General features: G+C 36.5%; 1 protein-coding gene across 2 annotated transcripts in view; it reads right to left on the minus strand.

Annotated features, from left to right (window-relative positions):
• Positions 1 to 22,131, minus strand: part of Pak3 (p21 (RAC1) activated kinase 3) — a 336,231-nt gene that overhangs the window by 45,470 nt on the left and 268,630 nt on the right. For both annotated transcript variants that reach the window (XM_055604923.1, XM_055604924.1), the window contains 3 exons: positions 17,664 to 17,795; positions 15,672 to 15,831; positions 6,643 to 6,706 (listed from right to left, as the gene is read on the minus strand). In XM_055604923.1, coding sequence (XP_055460898.1) covers positions 6,643 to 6,706; positions 15,672 to 15,831; positions 17,664 to 17,795 — 356 coding nt within the window. The remainder of the gene's footprint in view (positions 1 to 6,642; positions 6,707 to 15,671; positions 15,832 to 17,663; positions 17,796 to 22,131) is intronic.

The raw sequence follows: 22,131 nt of genomic DNA on the forward strand, positions 1-22,131 counted from the left end.
GGCTGCTCCCCCCTCAGGGGGAGGTGATCAACGAGCAGGCCAATCAGATTATGTCAGAGGCAGTCCCTCTTCCCATTACTATGTAACCCACTTGGACACTGAACTGCCATGGGCTACACCTGTGCAGGAGTTCCAGGTCATCTCCACGAATAGTCCTTGGTTGGAGTATGAGTCTCTGGGAAGTTCCCTGTGTTCAAATTATCTTGTTCTGTTGCTCTCCTTGTGGAGTTCCCGTCCCCTCCAGCTCTTACTATTTCCCACTTCTTACATAAAATTCCATTCACTCTGCCCATCCTTAGGATTTTTTTATGCCAATTATTTTGCCACAGCAAAGAAATGATGATATGCACACATTGCAACCTGTTGCTCTCCATTTGTCTCATACCTATTATTTTAGCATTATTTCTTTTTAACTATAAGTCCACTGCCTACATTTTATTCTTCTCCTTTTAATGTGACTTCAACAAATACTGAGTATAACACATACTGTTGTAGATCTAAGGACACCGTGGTGATAAAACTTAGTCTAAAATATTCATTTAGTTTACTTCAAGTGAAGTCTCATGATTTGCACTTGCTAAGGTGTGTGTGTGTGTGTGTGTGTGTGTGTGTATGACAGTATCTCTCTGCCTATGCCTAGCTGCCTTAGAACTCATACTGTAGAACAGACTGGCCTTGGACTCACAGAGATTCACCTTCTATCTGCCTTCCAAGTGCTGGGATTAAAGGAGTGTGCCACCATGCCTAGCCAGATCTTCATACCATTTCAAATCATAACTAAAATGATCTCACTACTAAAAATCAATTTTCATAACTTCTTATTTTTATATAAATCATTTATTCATTCTATTTGTCTCCTTATCTCTTTGTAACTGCATTAGAATAGTCATGATATTTTATTTCATATCATAATGGTTTGTGGGTGTTTTTAGTGGGTTCTCTAGTAAGGGGAACAGGTACTGTTTCTGACATGAACTCAGTGGCTGGCTCTCTGATCACCATCCCTGAATGGGGAGCAGCATTGACAAGCCACAGAGGAAGACAATGCAGCCAGTCCTGATGAGACCTGATAGGCTAGGGTCACATGGAAGGGGAGGAGGACCTCCCTCATCAGTGGACTTGGAGAGGGGCATGGGAGGAGATAAGGAGGCAAGAGTGGGATTGAGAGGGAATGAGGGAGGGGCCTAGAGCTGGGATACAAAATGAATAAACTGTAATTAATATAAAAAAGACACAGAAATATTAAAAACTAATAGCTAATATAATGGAGTGTTTAACCACATGACATGTCTGGGCTAAGTACGTTAATTGCCTTCTCTTGTTTGTTTTTCGGTCTTAGGGAGTATGCGTGCTGCTTTGTCATGAACAGGAAAACTTGTGTTTCAAGAAATTAAGCTGGTCATAGACTTTTCAGCACAAAATGTTGCCCCCCTTTTCATCAACTATTTCAAAATCCTTCCTTTATTCTTTTGTTTTTAAAAGTTTTAAGACAATTTAGAAGTACTAGATACAAGATGTCACAGGAATAGTCTACAGGAGTAAGAAGGAAGAAACCAAAGACCAATGAGGCCCTGACAGCTCAAAAAGGATTCAAGAGGAGCTGGCAAGATTAATGTGTAGATCAATACAGAGTAACTGCATATCAGTGGGAGGTGAATTTGCTCTGCCTTTTCCCCTCTCTGTTTTCTCCTACTGTGAATGGAACCTAGATTTTCAGCTTACTAAGTAAGTGAAAGCTAGCGTCTCATCCATTTTTTTTTTTTTTTTGCTAGATATTCAGGAGTTGTTAAATATAAAGCTCACTGTGGCTACCAAAACTTGGTTCTTTTTATTGGGGTGGGGTTGAGACAGGGTCTCTCTGTGTAGTCCTGCCTATAGCTCACAATGTAGACTAGGCTATCCTAAAACTCAGAGATTCCCCGCCTTTGAATCCTGACCATTGAAATTAAAGGTACTACATCCGGCCCAGAACCTGGTTCTCAATTATAGCTCTATGTTAAACATAGTTTTCACTCAACCATAGTTTACTAAATATAAACATTTGTTAAACTGGATGTAAATCAGTTTATATATGTGATGCTTCTTTACAAGACAAACTAATTTACTAATATTGTTGAGAAAAGACACTTTGGGTTTGAAAGGAAAGGTGATCTAATTATCAGGTCATTCTCATTTGAGAAAAAAAAACAACCTTGAAATGAATTCAAACGTATTAGTGAGACATCTGCAAGGCAGCTGCCAGCCTTAATAAGCTCCACCCTTTGCCACACTGCTACTGCTTATTTAGGAATTACACAAACTTCCAGGGATAGCCATTGATGGAAGAGAAACGTGTGCTTCAGTTGTCTCACCGGACTCCATTTATCATCTATGTTCTTTTATAGAACTCTTATAGAATGAAAAAAAAAAAAACTTTCTTATTCCACCTTGCCATTGTTCTCCAGTTAACGAGAATATAGGGGTATCTGGCTTTCTCTCTTTCCCCTTCTTGGCTCCTTCTCTCTTTCTGCTTTCTTCTCCCTTTACACACTGGATCGAAATGTCTAGATTTGGCAGCCGACGATAGAACATTCACAGAAAACTTAGTAAAATTCTGTCATTTTTAAGGCTTAGCCTCACAGTTATGGCTTGCAACAATTATACAGGAAACTCTGAGTTTGATTTATGGTTGATGGAAGCTAATTTTACGAACTAGGCCTGTATGTTGGGATGGTGGAATCCCATACAGGGAAAAAAATGTAGTTTTCCAAGTGGATGAGGGTAATTAATGAAAAGGGTTTTCTTAAATTCAGCTCTGAAGAGTAGGGTCTTGTGGTCTCTGGAGCTGAGAATGGAATAATGGGTTTGATTGTTGCTAGCACTTAATGATTAATGACATGATTTTGAAAGTTACTATAACAACAGGTAAAGCAAAACAATAAAAATCAAGACTTAATGAAAAGAAAAGAAAACCACTGTGTCTTAAAAGTAGATACTAGATTGCCTAGCTCAGAGCAATAATTCATGAGAAAATCAGTTACAAACCATTTAAGTTAAAACACAGTTACTATAAGTGGTTTCTTTTTTTAAAATCTAGAGAAAGTATTTTGTTCATTCACGTAAAATCTTAAGAGTGGGGGATATTCCATTAAAAAATCAAAACAATGATTAGATGAAAATATGATAAAATAAAATTTTAAATCTCAATAAATAAACTTAAGCTCTTAATAGCTATTTTAAAAGTATGCTTTGATTTTAGTTTTTTTTTTAAACATTGGTTTTTATATTATGACTATTCATGTTCTGTGTGTATGTGAAAATTTTCAGTGAAATGTGAAGCCAATAGACATGAAAAAGATAGATGTGCAGCACACACCAGAGGAACAACAAAGCAGTATGACCGGGTCAGACCAAGTCATTGTGAAAGAAAAAGAGCTGACAATGCAATGAGAAAAAATGAGTGATTAAAAAGCCAAAAGACATTGATATAAAAGAAAGCTAGATGGGCAAACACTTTTGCTCATCCAACAAATATTTACTGATGCAAAATCATTCCAGAGATAGGGGACTAGCAAATAAGGGAAGTTCTGCAAGTAATTTTTGAGTGTGGCTGTTTTGTACAGCTTATTCATAACTGTACAAAAAAATCTGAGGACCCACTAAATACAAAATATATGCCACCATGCCAAGCTTAGCAGTATGCTGGACAGTATAGGAGACAAATTAAAAAAGACAATAGATGTCCTAACATCTAATAATTTATTATGACTGAACTTTCAGCTGGCCTCATCGTTTTTAAAAATCATGTATTCTCTGGGAATGTAAAACAGAAGCTTTTGTTTCAGCAAATAGGACATACACTGTTTATTTTATATTGTGCATGCTTCTTTTGGTTTTATTTCCATCTTCCTTTTCTTAATCTTCTTATTTTTGAGAGGGTCTTATGCAGCACAGGCTAGCGTCAAGCTTGCTCTGTGGCTGAGGATCACTTCGAACACCTAATTGTTCTGCCTTCACCTCCTGAGTGTGGAGATGAGAGATGTGACACCATGTCTTGCCTTCCCCTGCTTCTTTTTAGATGATAAATACTTTAAAAAGAGTATCCATATATAACTTTCCTTTTGTATCTTTTGAAGTCTAGTTATGATTAGCAATCACAAGAGGAAATCTTTTTGGTGAGCAAAGTCACTCATTAGTGGTCTGATCTTTGTTCTTGAAGCTATTAATTTGGCTCGATTATTTGAAAGCATCTCTTAAGTATTTTTGTTTGATTTTTTTAATTCAATGTTGTTTTTGTTCAGCTGCATATTAATGGGAACAAATAACATCACATCTCCCATCCTCACTTCTCAGAACACAGTTATGTAACAAAGTGATTTACTGAAACTCTAATTTAGAAGATGTTTTTCATTGGAAATACATTGTGAATTGTATACAAAATGAAAACTAGCAATAATGAGATTCTGTTCTTTGCAAAGACTCAATAGAATAAAGTAAAAACTTGCAGATTTGAACATTATGTAGTATATTTTTAAATTCTATTTTATTGTTATAATATGTGTGCATGGTGGTGTCTGTGTGTACACATGCGTGAGCACACATGCACATGTCATAATTCATGTGTTGAGGACATTGTTTTGGAGTCAATTCTCTCTTTCCACTGTGGATTCTTGCAATCTAGCTTGGGTAATCAGGATTTCATGGCAAGCACGTTCACCAAACCACATAAGTACTACATAAATACATGAATCAAAGCATCACATCACTGCCCTTAAATATGTATAATTATTATGTGTCAGTTAAAAATCAATATTAAAGCATAAAAAGACTATAATGTGAACTATATTTTAAATATCTAGAGCTACATTGAAAGTTCTTGAAATGCAGCCACTCCTGTTTGAGACTTGATATACTAGGATCAGATGGAAGGGAAGGAGGACCTCCCCTATCAGTGGACTGGGAGAGGAGCATGGGTGAAGAAAAAGGAGGGAGGGTGGGATTGGGAAGGGAAAAGGGAGGGAGCTACAGGTGGGATACAAAGGGAGTAAACTGTAATTAACAAAAATTAAAATTAAAAAAAGTTCTTCCAAAAATAAATCTGATATAATGATTTATTTCATTTATACCAGTGGTTCTCAAACTTCCTAATGCTGTGACCTTTTAATACAGTTCCTTATGTTGTGGTGACCAATAACAATAATTTTGCTACTGTTGTGAATTGTAATGTAAATATCTGTTATTCAGGATAACTGATATGCGACCCCTGGGAAAGGATTGTTCAACCTCCAATACAACACACATGTTGAAAACTGCTGGTTTAGACAAATGCAAGCAGAATATTATCCCAATAAGCAGTCAGTATGCACACTGTCTATACGATATTTTATAGTATATTTGACATGAAGGACTTGAAATTAAGTGTGTATTTCATACTTGTGGCACATTCCAGTTTGGACCAGTAATACTGCAAGTGTTCAACAGCCAAATGAAGCTAAGCCCAAAGTAGCTACCACAATGAACAATGAAGATCTGTGGTGCTGTTTTCCCAGATTGTATATCTGTCCATTATAAATAATTTAATTATGTATAGGTGTGTGTGTGTGTGTGTTTGTGTACACAAGTGCAGGTGCCTGTGGAGGCCAGAAAGGGCAGTGGATCCTTTTAAGCTTCAACTATTCGTGATTGTGAGATACCTGACATGGATGCTGAGAACTGAACTCTGTCCTCTGTGTGCACGATATACCATAGAACCATTTCTGTAGACCTCAGCACCCCTTTTTTAACCAAACAACATTAAAATAAAATCTAAAAGCCAACTTTTCTGTATTGCTGCAATATATATTGTCTTTTTGCAACTTGTCTTGTGGGATATTCTACTTGTTCACAAAAAAAAGTCAGTTAAAGTTTATATATGGACTTGAGAAAGTACATCTTTCATTAAACATTATTGCATCCCCAGGGAGTCTGGCTTAGTAATACACTGAGATGTGAGATACATCCAGTTAAGTTGAAGAAGAGGTGGCTCCTACCTCTAGCTTTAGCAAATGATTCAATATTGGTTCACATGTCTAGCTGATGATCAGGATTATCCGAGGACTTTTTATAAGATTACCATTCCTGAAGTCTGATTCAAATATCTGGTGAGTTGTGTTTGGAAATCTGTGCTGTTAACCAGTACGGGAAAGTGATGGACCTGGTATCATGTTAGGACTATTGGTTTATATTGACACTACTCAGGTAGTTAATTTAACAACTCTAGGTTATTTAGTAAGGCCTTCCTCATTCTCATTCTGTACTGTTCAGTTTGACAAAGCAGGATCTAATCCACAGGTGCATTTGAATGTGAGGAGGCAATGCAATTAGAGCTTTTCTCTAATTCTTCTGCTTTTCTAGGTAAATCAGTGTGAATATACAAATGGCATAGCTATCAAAATGTCCCGGCAAAGTTATCAGTTCAATGATAGTGAAGACTCCAGTATCATGTGTTTCTATGTTAGTTACCAAAAAACCTACCAGCAGGGAAAGTTAATATTGATTATATAAATCATAAGTATAATACAGAAAAGAGGAGGTATGAATTGATATTATATCTGAGCTGTTAGTGAATTTTAACATATGTACATTGTTGGAGTGCATCTTGGTAATTTAAATAAAATCACTTACCCTTGACCAATTTTTTCAAATCTTGTATATTTTTTCTTTGGGTCCCCAACGCTCACAATGCTTCCTGAAAGAGAGTGGGGGCAGGGGAGGAAAGGTGGATGGAGGGAGAGAGAATGATTGAAATTGATTGATTTCCTTTAATGATAAAATTTTTACATCAAAGTCAGTAACTTTCACATTTTATATGGAAAATATGCTTAATTTGTTTAAAAATGCAGTGAAATATATTAAAGTGATCACAATAATCCATACATACTACTTATATTAAAAACTGCTGATATCTGGGAAAGAAAAAATGGACTGACCACAAACCAGCATTTATAAAAATTAAAAGTCCTTGTAAAATAACTATTATAGATTAAGAGATTAAAATACTTAAAAATTGTGCCCATGATTTAATAAGATAATTTTTCTGAATTGGATTAAAGGAATGCACTAGATTTAATTCCACAGGATGCATACTTATCTAGTGTTTACTGTTCACTAGCTCTATGCTAACTCAATGGTAAATAAGAATGAGTCTAAGGAGTAAGTTTGGTCATAAATCAAGAGTTATACTTTCAAAAAGTATACATCCTCTTACTTAGGATTCTACTAGTGCTCAGAGCACCTGACCAGCTTTACTGATTTGAGATTTAAATATCATAAAATTCACCCATTTAAAGTATATAGTTCAATATCTTTTGTGTGTAGTCCATGCATCTGTATGTACATGTGTGTGCATGTGCAGAGGCTACAGGTTCACAATTGGTGTCTTCCTCTATGGCCCTGCACCTAATTCTCTGACATAGGGTTTCTCCTCACTGAACCTGAAGCACACTAACTTGGAAAGACTAGCAGGCCAGCATGTCACATAGATTATCTCGTTTCTACCTCCCTAAGGTTGCATGCATGCACCAACCCACCCTTAATATAAGGTGTGTGCTGGAGAGCTGAACTCAGGTGCAACCACCAGTTCAGCAAGTGAGTCATTACTCTTTCCCTTCAATGTTTGATTTTAAATAACATACTTCAGACTTGTGTATCACACACTCCTATCTATCTATCTATCTATCTATCTATCTATCTATCTATCTATCTATCTATGAAATAAATTAGTCATTCTTGGGACTAGAGAGATGGCTCAGTATTTATTGCTCTCAAAAGCATAAGGTCATGCCCTCAAGAACACACATAAACTGTCAGTTGGACGTTACGGTCCACCTGTAATTCCATTGCTTAGAAGGCAGAGATGGAATTCTGAAGGAAGAAGCTAGCTTATATCAAGGAGTTCTTGGTTAGCTGAGAGACCATGCCTTGCTCGATAAGGTGAAGAGTGACCAAGTATAATTCCCTATGTCAACCTAGAGCCTTCACATGCACCTGCACACATGAGCACCTGCACAGACATGTGTATTCATACTTGTGTGAACACACACATCGACACGACACTTGCAAAAAAATAATTAAACATTCCACAAAGAAACAACATACATATTACCAGTTACTTTTTTTGTTGTTTGAAAACAGAGTTGGGTCATAGTGATGCTATTTTAATATAGGCTAAAGCATGAAGATTCATAGCAAAAAAAGCAGGTCTCTGAAATGAAAACAGGCTTCACTAAGGGAGAGGCACACTTTCTTGTCTTTATGATATTCATGAGCAAGATTTGGGTGGGGTTTCGAAGCTATTATCTTCCAAGATTGTAGTTGATACCTCGAAACTCCAAATGGTAGGTCTGCAGGAACATAGAAGATCTTTGCTGTATTATCAGTCGCTATTATCTGTTCCTAAATAATCTTGCAAAAGTTCCTCCTTGCTACAGAACCACACCAGATTACTTAGTTGAACACAGAAGGCCATTCATGATCCAACCCCATTTGGCGTTTTACCTAACCAGGCTAAGTTGCAAGTATCCTTCCCCTGTCTCCTTCCCCCCTGCTTTAGGTCTTAGGAGTACTATCACCATACAGTAACTAACTCTAACCATATGCTTTTCTGCTTTTCTATTCCCCTTCCTATCTAAGTTCTGACTTCCTAATTACCACCTAAATATATCTTCAGCACATCAGACTTTCCAAAGTCTTCTAGGATCACTGTAATAAAACTAACATACTTTTATTTATTATTGGACTCAGAAAATCTGTGTTTTCATATGTTTACTTTTGGTGCCCAGGGCAGTGATTGCCACTGAAAAAGGAAGTGAATGAAAATAAGAAAATGCATATTCAAATACAGTATATATGTATAGATATATATATATATATACACACACACACACACACAATTGTATATATAGAGAGACTATATATACTATATAATATGTATACTATATACTATACAATATACTATATTATATACTGTATATAGCGTATATAGTATATATATACTATATAATATATAGTATTATAATATATAATATTATATTATATATTATACAGCATATATAATATATAGTATTATATTATATATTATAATATATAATATTGTAATATTATATATTATATGGTATATATACTATATTATATATTATACAAAATATATATATATATATATATATATATATATATATTCCACTAATTTTGATGACTATTTGTTCCCTGGCCTAGTGAAGAAGCTAACTAAAATCTAAAAACTGACAACATAGAGTCAGGAAAAAATTAATCTTCTAAGTCTTTCAATTATGACTTATATATTGCATTTGGGATTTAGCACTGCAGGGGTTTGTCTGGGGGTGTTTGGTTGACCAAGGATAAGCTTGAACTTCTGATCCTCTTGTGTCCATCTCCTGTGTGCTAAGATGACAAATGTGCACATCTAGACCCTATTAGTGTTGTTTTGGGCACAGAATGCACAGCTTCATTAATGCCAGGTTAGCACTCTACCAACTGAGCCATACCCCTGTCCTGGGAATAATTCTTTCATTTTGTCTTCATTGTTTGACAGTTTCATAGTGGTTTTGTTGTATTTTCCTTCTTTCTCTCTTCTTTCACTTTACTTCGCTAAAATGGGCTTTGATTTTAGTTGGCCTTAGTGCGACAGATACTGCAAGAGTTGTTACAAATCTATTGCCATAGGCCATGGTGCTTTCAATCTATCCTCTAAGTAGTCTGGTGAGACATCTGAGAATTATCTTTGTCTTTCAGTCCTTCCCTACAGATGGTGTTTACTTAGTGCTAGGTCAGTATCTGCTTTCTTCCTTGACTCCTTTTCCAGTACACTCTTTCCTTAATTCTACTGCTCCTTTTGGACTCTCCTCATCTTTTGTTTCAACATTCTCCTAACTAGCATTTCTTTTGCTAGGCTTGTCATGTCTATCAGGTTCTACAGCTCTCTCAGAATGCTTTCACTGTAGACCTGGTCAGATGAGTCTCTGGTTTTGATACCAGAGACACCTGACACCTATAGTTAAACCCCAAAGTCCTTGGCTCAGTATGCAAGTATCACTGTATCTTTAACAAGAACCTTATGCTCTGACCATAGAACATGAAGTGCAATACCTGAACAGTCCCTGCTTAGCAGTAATTGTTAAGCTGCTTCTTCTACACAACCAGTAAAAACCTCTAGGAGTAATTCTTTTCTAAAATATTCTTATTTTCACTTTCTCTGTGTGTGTGTGTGTGTGTGTGTGTATGTGTGTGTGTGTGTGTGTGTATGTGTGTGTGCATGTGTGTGTGAGATAGAGAGAGAGAGAGGCATACAGACAGAGAGAAAGACAGACAGAAAAAGTATATAAGTGTGTTTGTGTGAGAAAGAGAGGGGGAAGGGAAGACAGAGAATGCCAGATGTGCAAGGAAAATATCCAAGCCAGAAGAGGGCATTGACTCTCCCAAGGCTGATGTTTCAGGCATTGTAAGCCAACCAATAACATGATGGCAATAAAACTCTTCACCTCTGGAAGAGTCACTCACTTTTTTTCCCTCCCTCTCATAACTCTGTTTCTTTGTTCAAGTAACAGAATAATTACAAGTTCTAGGTATGTACTTCCAAGTCTTTCTTGGTGTTTTGGTTAAGATCAAGGGAAGTCTTTGCATTCTATACTCCATCTGCAACATACTTCCCATGCTTCCTCATAGCAAGCTCCTTGCTTTAAAGGTTATTTTAGATGTTACTTCTTCTGGGAAACCTCCATGATCCCATTGAATAACTTTAGTAACTTTCTTTTTCTCTCCCTTTCAATGTCCTTAATGAGTAATATAACACTTTGGAATCACCTTTTACACTGTTTTAATGAGAGTAGCATAGTCTTATTCACCTGTAAATCCTTTGTGTCCTTATAGAGCACAAACTACAACATATTGACTATACAGCAAATGCTTGTAGAGTTAAACAGAAGTAAAATTTGGCATTTCTTCTTGAAGAAAAAAGTTCATGGTTCAAAAAATGTTGAATAATATATTTTATTTTATTAGAATTTAGTCTTTAGAATGCCATAAACTTAGTGATATGTGGGTTGCTATTCTATTTTTCAAATCGTCTAATGGATTTCCACATCACTAAAGCCATCTTTCTTCAAGTCAGTTATCAATGGGTAAATGCCTGGATCTTTTTTATTCTTTTGGTGAAATGATTATTTTAAAGTTACTTGACACCAGAGTGTTATTAAATGGTTTATCCTTTTCTAAGAAAGTTTTACTATAAAGTTGCTGAGCAAATGCTTTTCCACAGACTGATCAAAAAACAATGCTTTAAGCTTTAACTCAAACCACTTTCTGAATTCTAACCAATTTCAATTGGTAGGGTTCAGTTAATGAGGTTTTAGGGCAATAAATTATTCAACCATTATTTCCATGGTATGTGGTGTTAAAAAAATGAGGAAATGAATCCTTTCATATGGATTACTAGGAGACAACCATTTTGATGAGACTGTGCTTCAGAATTTAACTGCTCTCCAATTAAAATGGCATCCTTACACCCTATATCTTTCACCAGAGAGTATGTGCTGCCATCTACTGATTGCAGGTATGCATACAAGAGGCTTTCCTTTACAATTTCAGTCACAAAACAAGGTTTTCAAGTTATCTTTCTCGTTAGGTCCATTACAATTTCGTTTTATAAATTTCGACAAAGAAAAGTATGGGGACACAGTAAAGCAAAAAATAGGTCAGCCAATAAAATCAAGTGGAAAAAGCAATCATAGAAATATCAGAACCATTTCCTACCAATTAAGAAACAAACCATTCATTTTAAAGTATAAAGTTTTAAGAATCACTAAATTCTAGTATTTGAAAATGAGATTTATGTTGTGGTTTCAAAAGAAATAAAAGGTCCAACAATATAGTCTCTGTCTTATTAAGCTAAACTGGTTCCTGTCATAAAGAAATTATCCCTTGAGCATAAAGGAGGTTTTTTGTTGGTTTGTTTGTTTTGCTTTTGTTTCTTTTTTAATTAAGTTTTTATTTTTTAATATTAGTTACAGATTATTAACTCTGTATCCCAGCTGAATCCCACTCCCTCATTCCCACCCAATCCCACCCTCCCTCCCTCATCTTCTCCCTACCCCTTTCCAAGTCCACTGATAGAGAAGGACCTCCTCCCCTTTTTTTGTTTCTTAAGACAAGGTTTCTCTGTGTTCCCCTTACCATCCTGAAACTCACTCTTGTAGACCAGGCTGACCTCCAGTTCAGAGATCCACCTGCCTGCTTCTGCCTCCCTAGTGCTGGAATTAAGGGCGTGTGCCACCCACCACCTGGCTATTTTTTTTAATTGTTGAAGAAGAGCTTAATAATTCTCTAAATTAACTTTGATTGTCTCTGATGGTGAATTAGGAAAAAGAATTTGGAGTACAGAATGCTAAGGAAGAGGAGGGCAAAGATGAAAAACTCGTTGTGGGGTTTAGAGGAGGAAGGTTAAAGAGAAATTTCCTATATTGAACTATTTTTCTGACTGTCCTTGCCGTCTGAAAATGTTCACTAGCATACAAAGGTTTATTTATTTTTCAACAGATCCAGACAGACCACAGTGAACAGCCAGATCCAAGCTATCTGTCTGTGTAACACTGAAAGATGATCTATCCATTTCAGCTATTAATGATTCCTTGGTCTGGCCCCTACCAGAATGGAAGATTAATTGCCTGGAATGGAAGATGAATTGCCTAGGAGCTGTGTGGTTTGGCTTGCACAGTTCCTAGCAATCACATTCTTGAGGTTGAAGATGAGGATGACTAAGAAGCTGTCATTTCTTCCTTATTCTTATATGGTTCACTCTCCTGTAGATGGCAGGCCATCCCTATACTTCTCTACTTTTTTTCCCATTTCCCTTTGTCTATCAGCACAGGCTCCTCTACTACTTCCTTGAGATTTGTATACACCTTTCCAAGGACCTCAATGACTTCTGTACAGGTACCTCACTTATGAGATTGTCCTGAGTTATAAGCATCCTATCCTAGTGGAAGGTCAGTACCATTCTGTAATGATAAAACAACAGTAATAAAACAATAAGCTTAAGCTGATTATTATGTGAGATATATTACTCGAAAACATTTAATTAAGCTTAAAAAATCTCTCATTATACTGGGACTATTACTATTATTGGAAGTTCAGAGGAGGTAAGAGACTTTCAAAGAGATACAAAATTTGTACATGTGACTCAGACTTCATTATGATCATTTCAAAGCTTGTCCTGTCAGGCAATCACATTAATGGTTTGTATTCTTAATAAAACAATGAACATTTGTTGACTCCCCCACTATGAGCCAGATATATGTGCTGAAGTTATCATTGTCACATGGTATGAAGCTGGTATTATTATTATGCCAAAATTTTGAATGAAGAAATAGAGGACAAGTAAAATTAAATACTCAGCTATCATCAGTAAGTCTGTGATTTGAATCTAAGACTTTCTGAACTCAACATTTGTCATCTTATGATCCATCCTACAGAGAAAGTTTTATACTTCCTTGGCTTGCAAGAGGGAAAATGATTGTCTTGGATAAAGAAGTATAAAGACCAATAGAGAAAAACATTGGCTAAATTCTTTTTTTTTCTTTACATTTTTTTTTCTCATTAAAACTTAATTCAATCAGGCGTGGTGGCACTCACCTATAATCCCAGCACTCAGGGAAGCAGAGGCAGTTTGGATCTCTGTGAATTTGAGGCCAGCCTGGTCTATAAAGCGAGGCCAGGACAGCCAAGTCTACAGAGAGAAACCCTGTCTTGAGAAACCAAAAATTAATTAATTAAGTAATTGAACCTAATTCTCATCAAAAGACTTAAGTCAGTTCTTTTCTTTTGGCCTTCTGTTCCTCAATACAGAACAAAATAAATAAACCAGAAAGGTCCTAGCCATAGCTGTCATGGTCTGTAAGAAAAACTGTGGTTCAGAAATGTAGCATATATTTCTCAATTTACTTACAAAAATCTATAAATCCATGTTCATGACAGAGAACAGTCATTTTTACTAATGCATGACTGTCAAATTTTAAAAGTCTAATGTAATCTCTGTTATAGTTCATGTGATGTGTATAAAAACAAAGGAAGAAATTTAGTGATTATCTGAATCATTAACTTAGTTTTCCTAGTGGTTCTTTTATCTCTGCCTTCTGTTTTACACACAAGGAGTTCGGTTATACAAAACCAAAGTGGCTAATGGCAAAAGTGAAAGCTTTTTTTTTAAACATGCACATTTTTTTTATTAATTACACTTTATTCACTTTGTATCCCCCCATAAACCCCTCTCTCCTCCCCTCCTAAAGGCACACAGATATGAGGTCAAATTATGGCTTTCCCACTTATTATTCTGGTGACTCGGTCACTTAAGCTTTTAAAGCTTACGTTCAGTGTCCTGTAAAATGCAGGCATTAAAATCTACCATAAGTGAGTATAGAGAAAATTAACCTCAGTAATGTATGGAAAGTGTCCACTCACAAAGTGCTCCTCATGTAGGAATTATTATGGCTATTATTATAGCAAATAGTGGACACTAATGCTAGAAGCATATTTAATCAAGTATAGCAGAGTCACTTTGTTAAATTGTAGCAATTCCAGTTCTGAGTGCTTACTGAGAGCTGTACTTCAACTCTGGCTTCCCCAAACCTCTCTACTTCAAATGACAATGGTGTTATATATGAAATGTCCTGAACGTGATAGACACAAAGTAATTATTCAGTCCAAATGACAACTTTGCTGTGAAGGGAAAGGATATACAGGGAGTGTCCTGGATATTCTATGATTCTTACAAACATTCTTAGCCTCTTATCATCTAGATGACAGTAGACCTATCTAAATTGGGAAACTGAAAAACTATTTTCAGCTAGCCCCTTGGTGGCAAAATGGTCCCTTTGTCACATCTACAGTGCCTCTGTGTGGCCAACAAATGATTTTCTTCTTTTCCTTTGCTCTACTCTGTTAACTGAAAAAAAAAAAAAGAATAAAAAGGGATAGCCCCATTATTGTCTTATTGTATCATGCTTCTAAGACTTATAGAAAGGATAAGGCGCTAGTAGCAGTTAAACTGGAGATGTTGATTACTAAATCTAGCCTTTCTGTGTGAATTTAATAAATACAATTTATAGAACCTTGCCATTTTTTTTAGGGGAGAACTTATTTCATACTCTTAAGTGGTGAGTATTTTGTCAAACTGGAGCACTACAGAAGTATGTGTGCTCCAATGACACCTTGGACGTGACTGTTACCATTGCCTGGTTTCACCTGTCTCCCCACAGATAAGGGAAAGCTACTTTATCTGTGGTACTCCATTGGACTTTAAGGTTGATTTTTTTAACCAATGTATATCAGATGAGAACCTTCAGGTATGGTCATAAAATACTAAAGTGTTCAATTCCTTTTGGCAGTGTAATCTTAAAAGTTACTATAATATATTTTGTCAAGGGTACATCTATATTGAGTGTTCTAAGTGAAAATGCTTAGTTTCTGTTAGGTTACGATTATGAGAGAGAGAGTAACCTGATTGATATGCACAGTAAGTCCTAAATATTTTATTTCACAACTGAAGGGATCCTAGAGTTTGACAAGCAGATTCAGACATCCAAAGAATCAATTTCCTTTGAAGTCACTGTATAAGAAGTACTTTCTGATGGAAAAATACTCACTTAGCTTCTCTAGGATCTCCTCATCTGTCATCTTAGATTTTTTCCTTTGCCGATCTGTATTTCTGTACAAAGTACTGGAATTCTCAGCAGAAGGTAGGGCGGCTTCTTTATTTGGTGCTGCTGGTGAAGCAATAGATTCAACCACAGAACGGGTATAGATCTGAAAGACAAACATACCCACCCAAATTCCACAATTAAGACAGTAGATAAGGAAGAGTGTGGCAGGAAGGGACTGTCCCTTCACTGTTGTCAAAGAACATTAAGAAGCATAACATATGCTAAAGCATTCAAAGTATTTGCTCATTCTGACCTTGCTGTTCCTCCCTTAGTAGTTTCTTTCCTTATCTCCACTTCTGCAGTTTGATGAATTTGTAGTTGCCTGTGTTTTTTGTGTTTGTTTGTTTGTTTGGTATTATTAGCAAGTTATTAGAAAGTATAAAGTCTTATACTTTCAAGTCATGACATCAAAACTGAGCCCATGTAGTATTGCTTTTGTATTAGGTAATATAAACATATAAAACAACAATAATTATAGAAGAAGAGGTCATAAATTTGAGAGGGAACCAGAAAGGTCATGAGAGGAGTTGGAGAGGCAAGATAGAAGGATGGAAATGATGTAAATGTGGTACTTATATGTGAAACTGTAAAAAAAATAACCAAAAATTCAGATTAATTTTAGGCTCATATTACAGTTAAAATAATTTGTTTTTGTTTTTTTTAATTTGTGTGTATGTATGTATGTGTGTTTATGTGTCTGCCATGTCTACCCAGGTGCCTATAGGGCCAAAAGAGTACTTACGATCCCTTAGAGCTGTAGTTACATGTGGTAACTCTGGGAACACAGGAAATACCCAACAGGTATTATTTGCTCAACAGTATTCTAAAGTTCTAAATGGAACCTTCATGGGTATGTATGGGCGTGCATGTCTGTGCCTGTTTGTGTATGTGTATTGTGCATATGTGAATGCCAGTTGACGTCATTCAATTGCTCTTGGCTTCATTTTCAGAGACAAGGTCTCCCATTAACCTGCAGATGGCTAGGCTGGCTTGCAGGCAAGCCCTAGGGAGCCTCTTGTCTATCCTTACTGTAACAATGGGATTTTCAACACACAGTATTTGGGCTGAAGTGTGGAACAAGAGGTACTTCAGCAACTCCACATATCCCTAGCCATAAAATGTTGTCTTCTTTGGTTTCTTTTGCTTGGAGCCAGAGTCTTACTATTTAGACTGCTCTGAACTTTGGATCCTATCCCCTCTGCCTCTTAAACAATGGATGAAAAGCCCACCTCCCCCTGAGGGGGGAGCAGCTTTACCAGGCCACAGAGGAAGACAATGCAGCCAGTCCTGATGAGACCTGATAGGCTAGGGTCAGAAGACCTCATCATCAGTGGACTGGGGGAGGGGTATGGGAGGAGAAGATGGAGAGAGGGATTGGGAGGGGATGAGGTAGGGAGCTACAGAGGGGGATACCAAGTGAATAAACTGTAATTAATAAAAATAAAAATTAAAAAAAAAAGAAAAAAAAACCTCATTGCATATATTCATTGTCGAGGGTACATGTTACATAAGGGAATTTTCACACAAGTGTACATTTTATTTGGAGCATATGTCCTCATACTCCCACAACTACCCTTCCATTTTGCAATTTTCCTCCTTCCCATTATTGTAGTTTGTTCACTTAGATCAGCAGTTCTCCACTTTTCTAATGCTGTGACACTTTAATATAGTTCCACATATTGTAGAGACCCCCAACCATAAAATTGCTTTACTGCTTTAGAACTGTAATTTTGCTACTGTTATGACTCATAGCGTTAATATGGGATATGCAAGATATCTGCTACGTGACCCATGGGTTGAGAACCACTGCCAGAAATAGTTTCACTTTTACTTTCAGGACATCGTGTATGTGTGTATCTATGATTTTATTTATCTATATAAAATCAGGAAATCATAAATGAGAGAAAATAAACCATAGTTATCTTTCTGACTTACTGATTTTGTATGCTCCGGTCTTGGTGCAATGACAGGCGGGGGCTCATTGTCATCTTCTTCCTCTTCCTCTTCTTCATCTTCTTCTTCGGATACAGGAGGAGCCAAAGGAGGCTCAGAAGCTGTTTTTGTGTTCTTAGAAAAAAAATGTTTAAAGAGAAGGTATTAACTTTTAATTATTTTTCTTCAGAAACAATAAAACAGAAATGAAATACTTAAATATGTAGAAATCAGAAGGAACTGTATCTTTCACAATAATTTACTAATCAAAGACCGGGGCACATTCAGAGATAAATTAATGTCATGATAGAAAGGATATTATCTTTATTTTTCACTGAGCTTGCAATTAGTTAACTATTCATTTAATATTCTTAAATTGTTTTAAAATCCATGACTACATTAAATATCAAATTAGTTGACATTAATGCTTTGAATAGGTATTGAGTCAATTAAAATTTTCCTGTATGTTGCTGGGCATGGTAGTGCACACCTATAATCTCAGCACACAGGGAGGCAAAATCAGGCAGATATCTGTGAGTTTGAGGCCAGTCTGGTCTACAAGGCGAGTCCAGGACAGCTAAGGCTATGCAGAGTAATCCTGTCTCAAAAAACAAAAACAAAAAACAATCTTGAATGCTAGTTTGCTGTTTTAAAAGGTTACTTTCTGATAATGTATTTAGCATAATCCTGAGATTAGAGATAGCTCTGCAAATGTTAAGAGCAAAGAAGCCAAGACATGTTTCTTCTTAATTAACCCTCTATTAAGTATCACTTAGCAATAGTCACTGAGATCTAACTACTGATACTCATATCAATAATCGCTCAATTTTAAGCAACAAACAGGATACTGACAATTTGCAATGATGTATAATGTATAGTATTAACAACTAACAATATCAATCACCACAGTACCTAGTGTCTATTTTTTTATTTGATGTTCACATAGTGGGAAAATGGTGACAAGTTTGAATTTTGAAAGAATTAAGGTCGTGGTTCTCAAAGCGCACTTGCTAGCTCTTCAGCAGCAGCAGTATCCAGACATTTGTTAAAAATGCAAATTCTCAGGTTTCACTTAGAACTATCAATCAGAATCTTCAGGCTTGTGGAATTCTGTGCTATAACTAGTCTTATAGGTAATTCTGACACAGGCTCACATAAACTATGATATAGTTTTGGTATAGATGAATATTAGACACATGGATACTGAATAATACAAAAAGCATGGCTAGTCTGAATTGATATGTGTTCTAATAGTATAGTAATCCCAAATTTTATATACTTGATATGAAAATTTTATATTATTTTACTAATGCATTAATGATTTTACATTGATGTTTTAAATAAATCATTTAAAATTTTTGTATATGTTCTATTATATATGGGATTCATGCACATGTGTGTCCGAGTGCGTATGCCTCTGTGTGTGTGTGTGTGTGTATGTGTGTGTGTGTGTGTGTGTGTGTGTGTATGTGTGTGTGTGTGTGTGTGTGTGCCAGAGGTCCAAGTTGGGTGTCTTTCTGTGTCTCTGTTCCGTAGCAATTTCATTTGAGATTAATCTCCATCTTGGGAAGTTTTATGAGGACATGGGAGTGTGCTAATGGGAGGTAAAAATATTCCTTTCAGCCGGAAAACTATTTAAACTTAAGGAATAAAGGTTTCGGGAAATCCCTGAAGCTAACCAGATATAACAGGCTCCTTTTTCCTCAAATGCGTATAAGCAGTAAAGGCTGCTGAGAGACACTCTCAGACAAACTGTGATATCTGGAAAAGACCCAGACCTGCTGAGCCACCTGGAAGAAGCAAAAACCAGCCAAATTGTCTAGAAGCAACAAAACCAGCCAAGCTGTCTGAACAGGCTCAGATTAATTGAGCCCATTGAAAGGATACTCTGCAATTTGTGGAGCTGCCTGCATGCTGGGCAGTGTGTTCTAGGTCTCTAGCTTTTGAGGGCTGTCATGTCTGTCAAGGTGGGCTTTGGAGATGCAGCTGTCTTAGAGTCACTTCTACCCCTGTAAGTTACCCCTCACTCATACTCCTATAAGTAACCCCAGTAAAACTCCTTGGTTCACTAAGGTAGACTTTGATGTATCCCTACTTTGTTCTCTCATGTCATCCCTATTTGGAGTGACCAAACGTTCATTGGGGTGAGCAAACATCTTCTCAGGAATAGTGTGACACAGCACACTCTGTAGCTTATTATTTGAAACAGAGTCTCCTGCCTGTACTCAGACAGAGCTTGTCAGCTAGATGAGAATGACTGGCCAGAAAAACTCCAGGATCTAACTGCCCCCACCTCTCAGCACTACAGGAATATAATAGGCATGTGTCACTGCTTCTGAAGTTTACATGGGTTCTGGGGAAAAGAGATCAGGTCCCCATGCTTGTACTGATGAGCTATTTACTAAGCCCTGGGAATATTTTTAACATTGAGGGTTTTTTGTAATAAAGAATTTTAATTGACACACAGTCATTGTCCATGGCTCTGGGTCTCACAAGGGCACTTTCATATAAGTTTATTAGTTATTTTGAGCATATCCCTTTCCCCACCCCTTGAGATTCTTCCCCCTCTTGCTAGTCCCCTTTGCTCTCATGGACAGTTACATTTCCTGTTCATAGTAATTCCTAATTTTCACATGGTCAGCATAAAAATTCTTGCTAAATTTTAAGTTAATTATTTTGCTTCTACACAGCAATGAGGAACATGGCTGGAATTTTCCCCTTTGGTAACCACATTGAAAATACATCCCATTATAGCTAGAATCTCATTTTATAGACAGCACATCTCTTATAAAAATGGGCTTCCTGCTTGGTCTTGTATATTATCTAGGAAGGTCAGAGGAAATTTCTGTCACCTCTACTCAATCAGAATCTATTGTGCTATCAGTGGACTTGGAAAAGGGGCAGGGAGGAGATGAGGGAGGAAGGGTGGGATTGGGAGGGAATGAGGGAGTGGGATACAGCTAGGATACACAGTTAATAAACTGTAAATAACATTAAAAATAAAAAATTTAAAAAAGAATGTATGGTGCTAAGTCTAGCTGAGCCCACACTATCCCTGTTTCATTCATTTTCTCTCATATTTTATTTTCTTTTAAAAAGTAGTTTATTTTTTGAAAATTTCATATAATATAATTTGATAATATTCTTTTCCCTCCCCCAATTCCACCAAGCTCTTCCCCTAGGTCCCTACCCATCCAACTTTATGTTCTTTTTCTCTCTTAAAAGAAACAAACAAAAAATAACAACAACAAAAAACCTGCCATGGATTCCAATTTGTGTTGGCACTAGGGTATATGGGACCTGCCCTAGAATGTGGTTGATACAACCAGTTTCACTTTATTGAAGAAGAGAAAATTTCCTTTTCTTAGCAACTATAAATTGCAAATAGCTTCTGTGATTGGGATGTGGCTTTATGTCTATTCCTCTTCCTCTGTGCTGGAGTTTTATCTGACTTGAATAAAATGTATCATGAAATATATTTTAGCATTTATTTTTCTCTATTTTAAAATGTGGCTACTAAAATACTTCAATTATACATGTTTATATTGATTTCTGTTGAATAGTGTTACTGTGGGTGTTTTTAATTTTTAATTTTGCTTTCTCTTTGAATAATTTTTTTTCTGTTTACGTTACTTGTTTTGCCACCCAATGAGTTCCTAATGTGAATTTCCATTTCTTGAGATCAGAATTGAGACATCCTATTAAGAAAAACATCACAGTGAAGGAATTAAGTCTATTTTGGAAAGTCAATATGGAAACTTTTTAGTCTTGTTAGTATCTACAGTGAAGTAATATGGTGTAATTATTTTTTGGATGTGAGCCAGCAAGAATTATTTATCATGAGGTGAACACGGGAATTTTTACATAAGAATTTGAAAGGACACTTGGCTGCCCAGATACAGACACATGTTTAGTGCTTTAAAAGACTGAGTATGCATATATATTTATTCCTTTAAAATTAAATTTTACTAAAATCTGTACACTTAAAGAAGATAAACAAGAAAGAGGACCTGGGGTAAGAGGATCAATCCTCACTTAGAAAGAAAAATGGGATGGACATTGGAAGTAGGAGAAAACAAGTAACAGGACAGGAGCCTACCACAGAGGGCCTCTGAAAGACTCTACCTAGCAGTGTATCAAAGCAGATACTGAGACTCATAACCAAACCTTGGGCAGAGTGCAGGTAATCATATGAAGGAAGAGAGAGTAAGACCTGGAGAGGACAGGAACGCCACAAGCACCAAATACATCTGGGCACAGGGGTCTTTTCTGAGACTGTTTTCTCAACCAAGGACTATGCGTGGAGATAACCTAGAACCACTGCTCAGATGTAGCCCATGGCAGCTCAGTATCCAAGTGGGTATCCTAGTAAGGGGAACAGGGACTGTTTCTGACATGAACTCAATGGCTGACTCTTTGACGTACACACACACACACACACACACACACACACACACACACACACACACAC

This window comes from Psammomys obesus, unplaced genomic scaffold (genome assembly GCF_907164565.1).
Source record: "Psammomys obesus unplaced genomic scaffold, mPsaObe1.curated_primary_1811, whole genome shotgun sequence".
NCBI classification, from domain to species: Eukaryota; Metazoa; Chordata; class Mammalia; order Rodentia; family Muridae; genus Psammomys; species Psammomys obesus.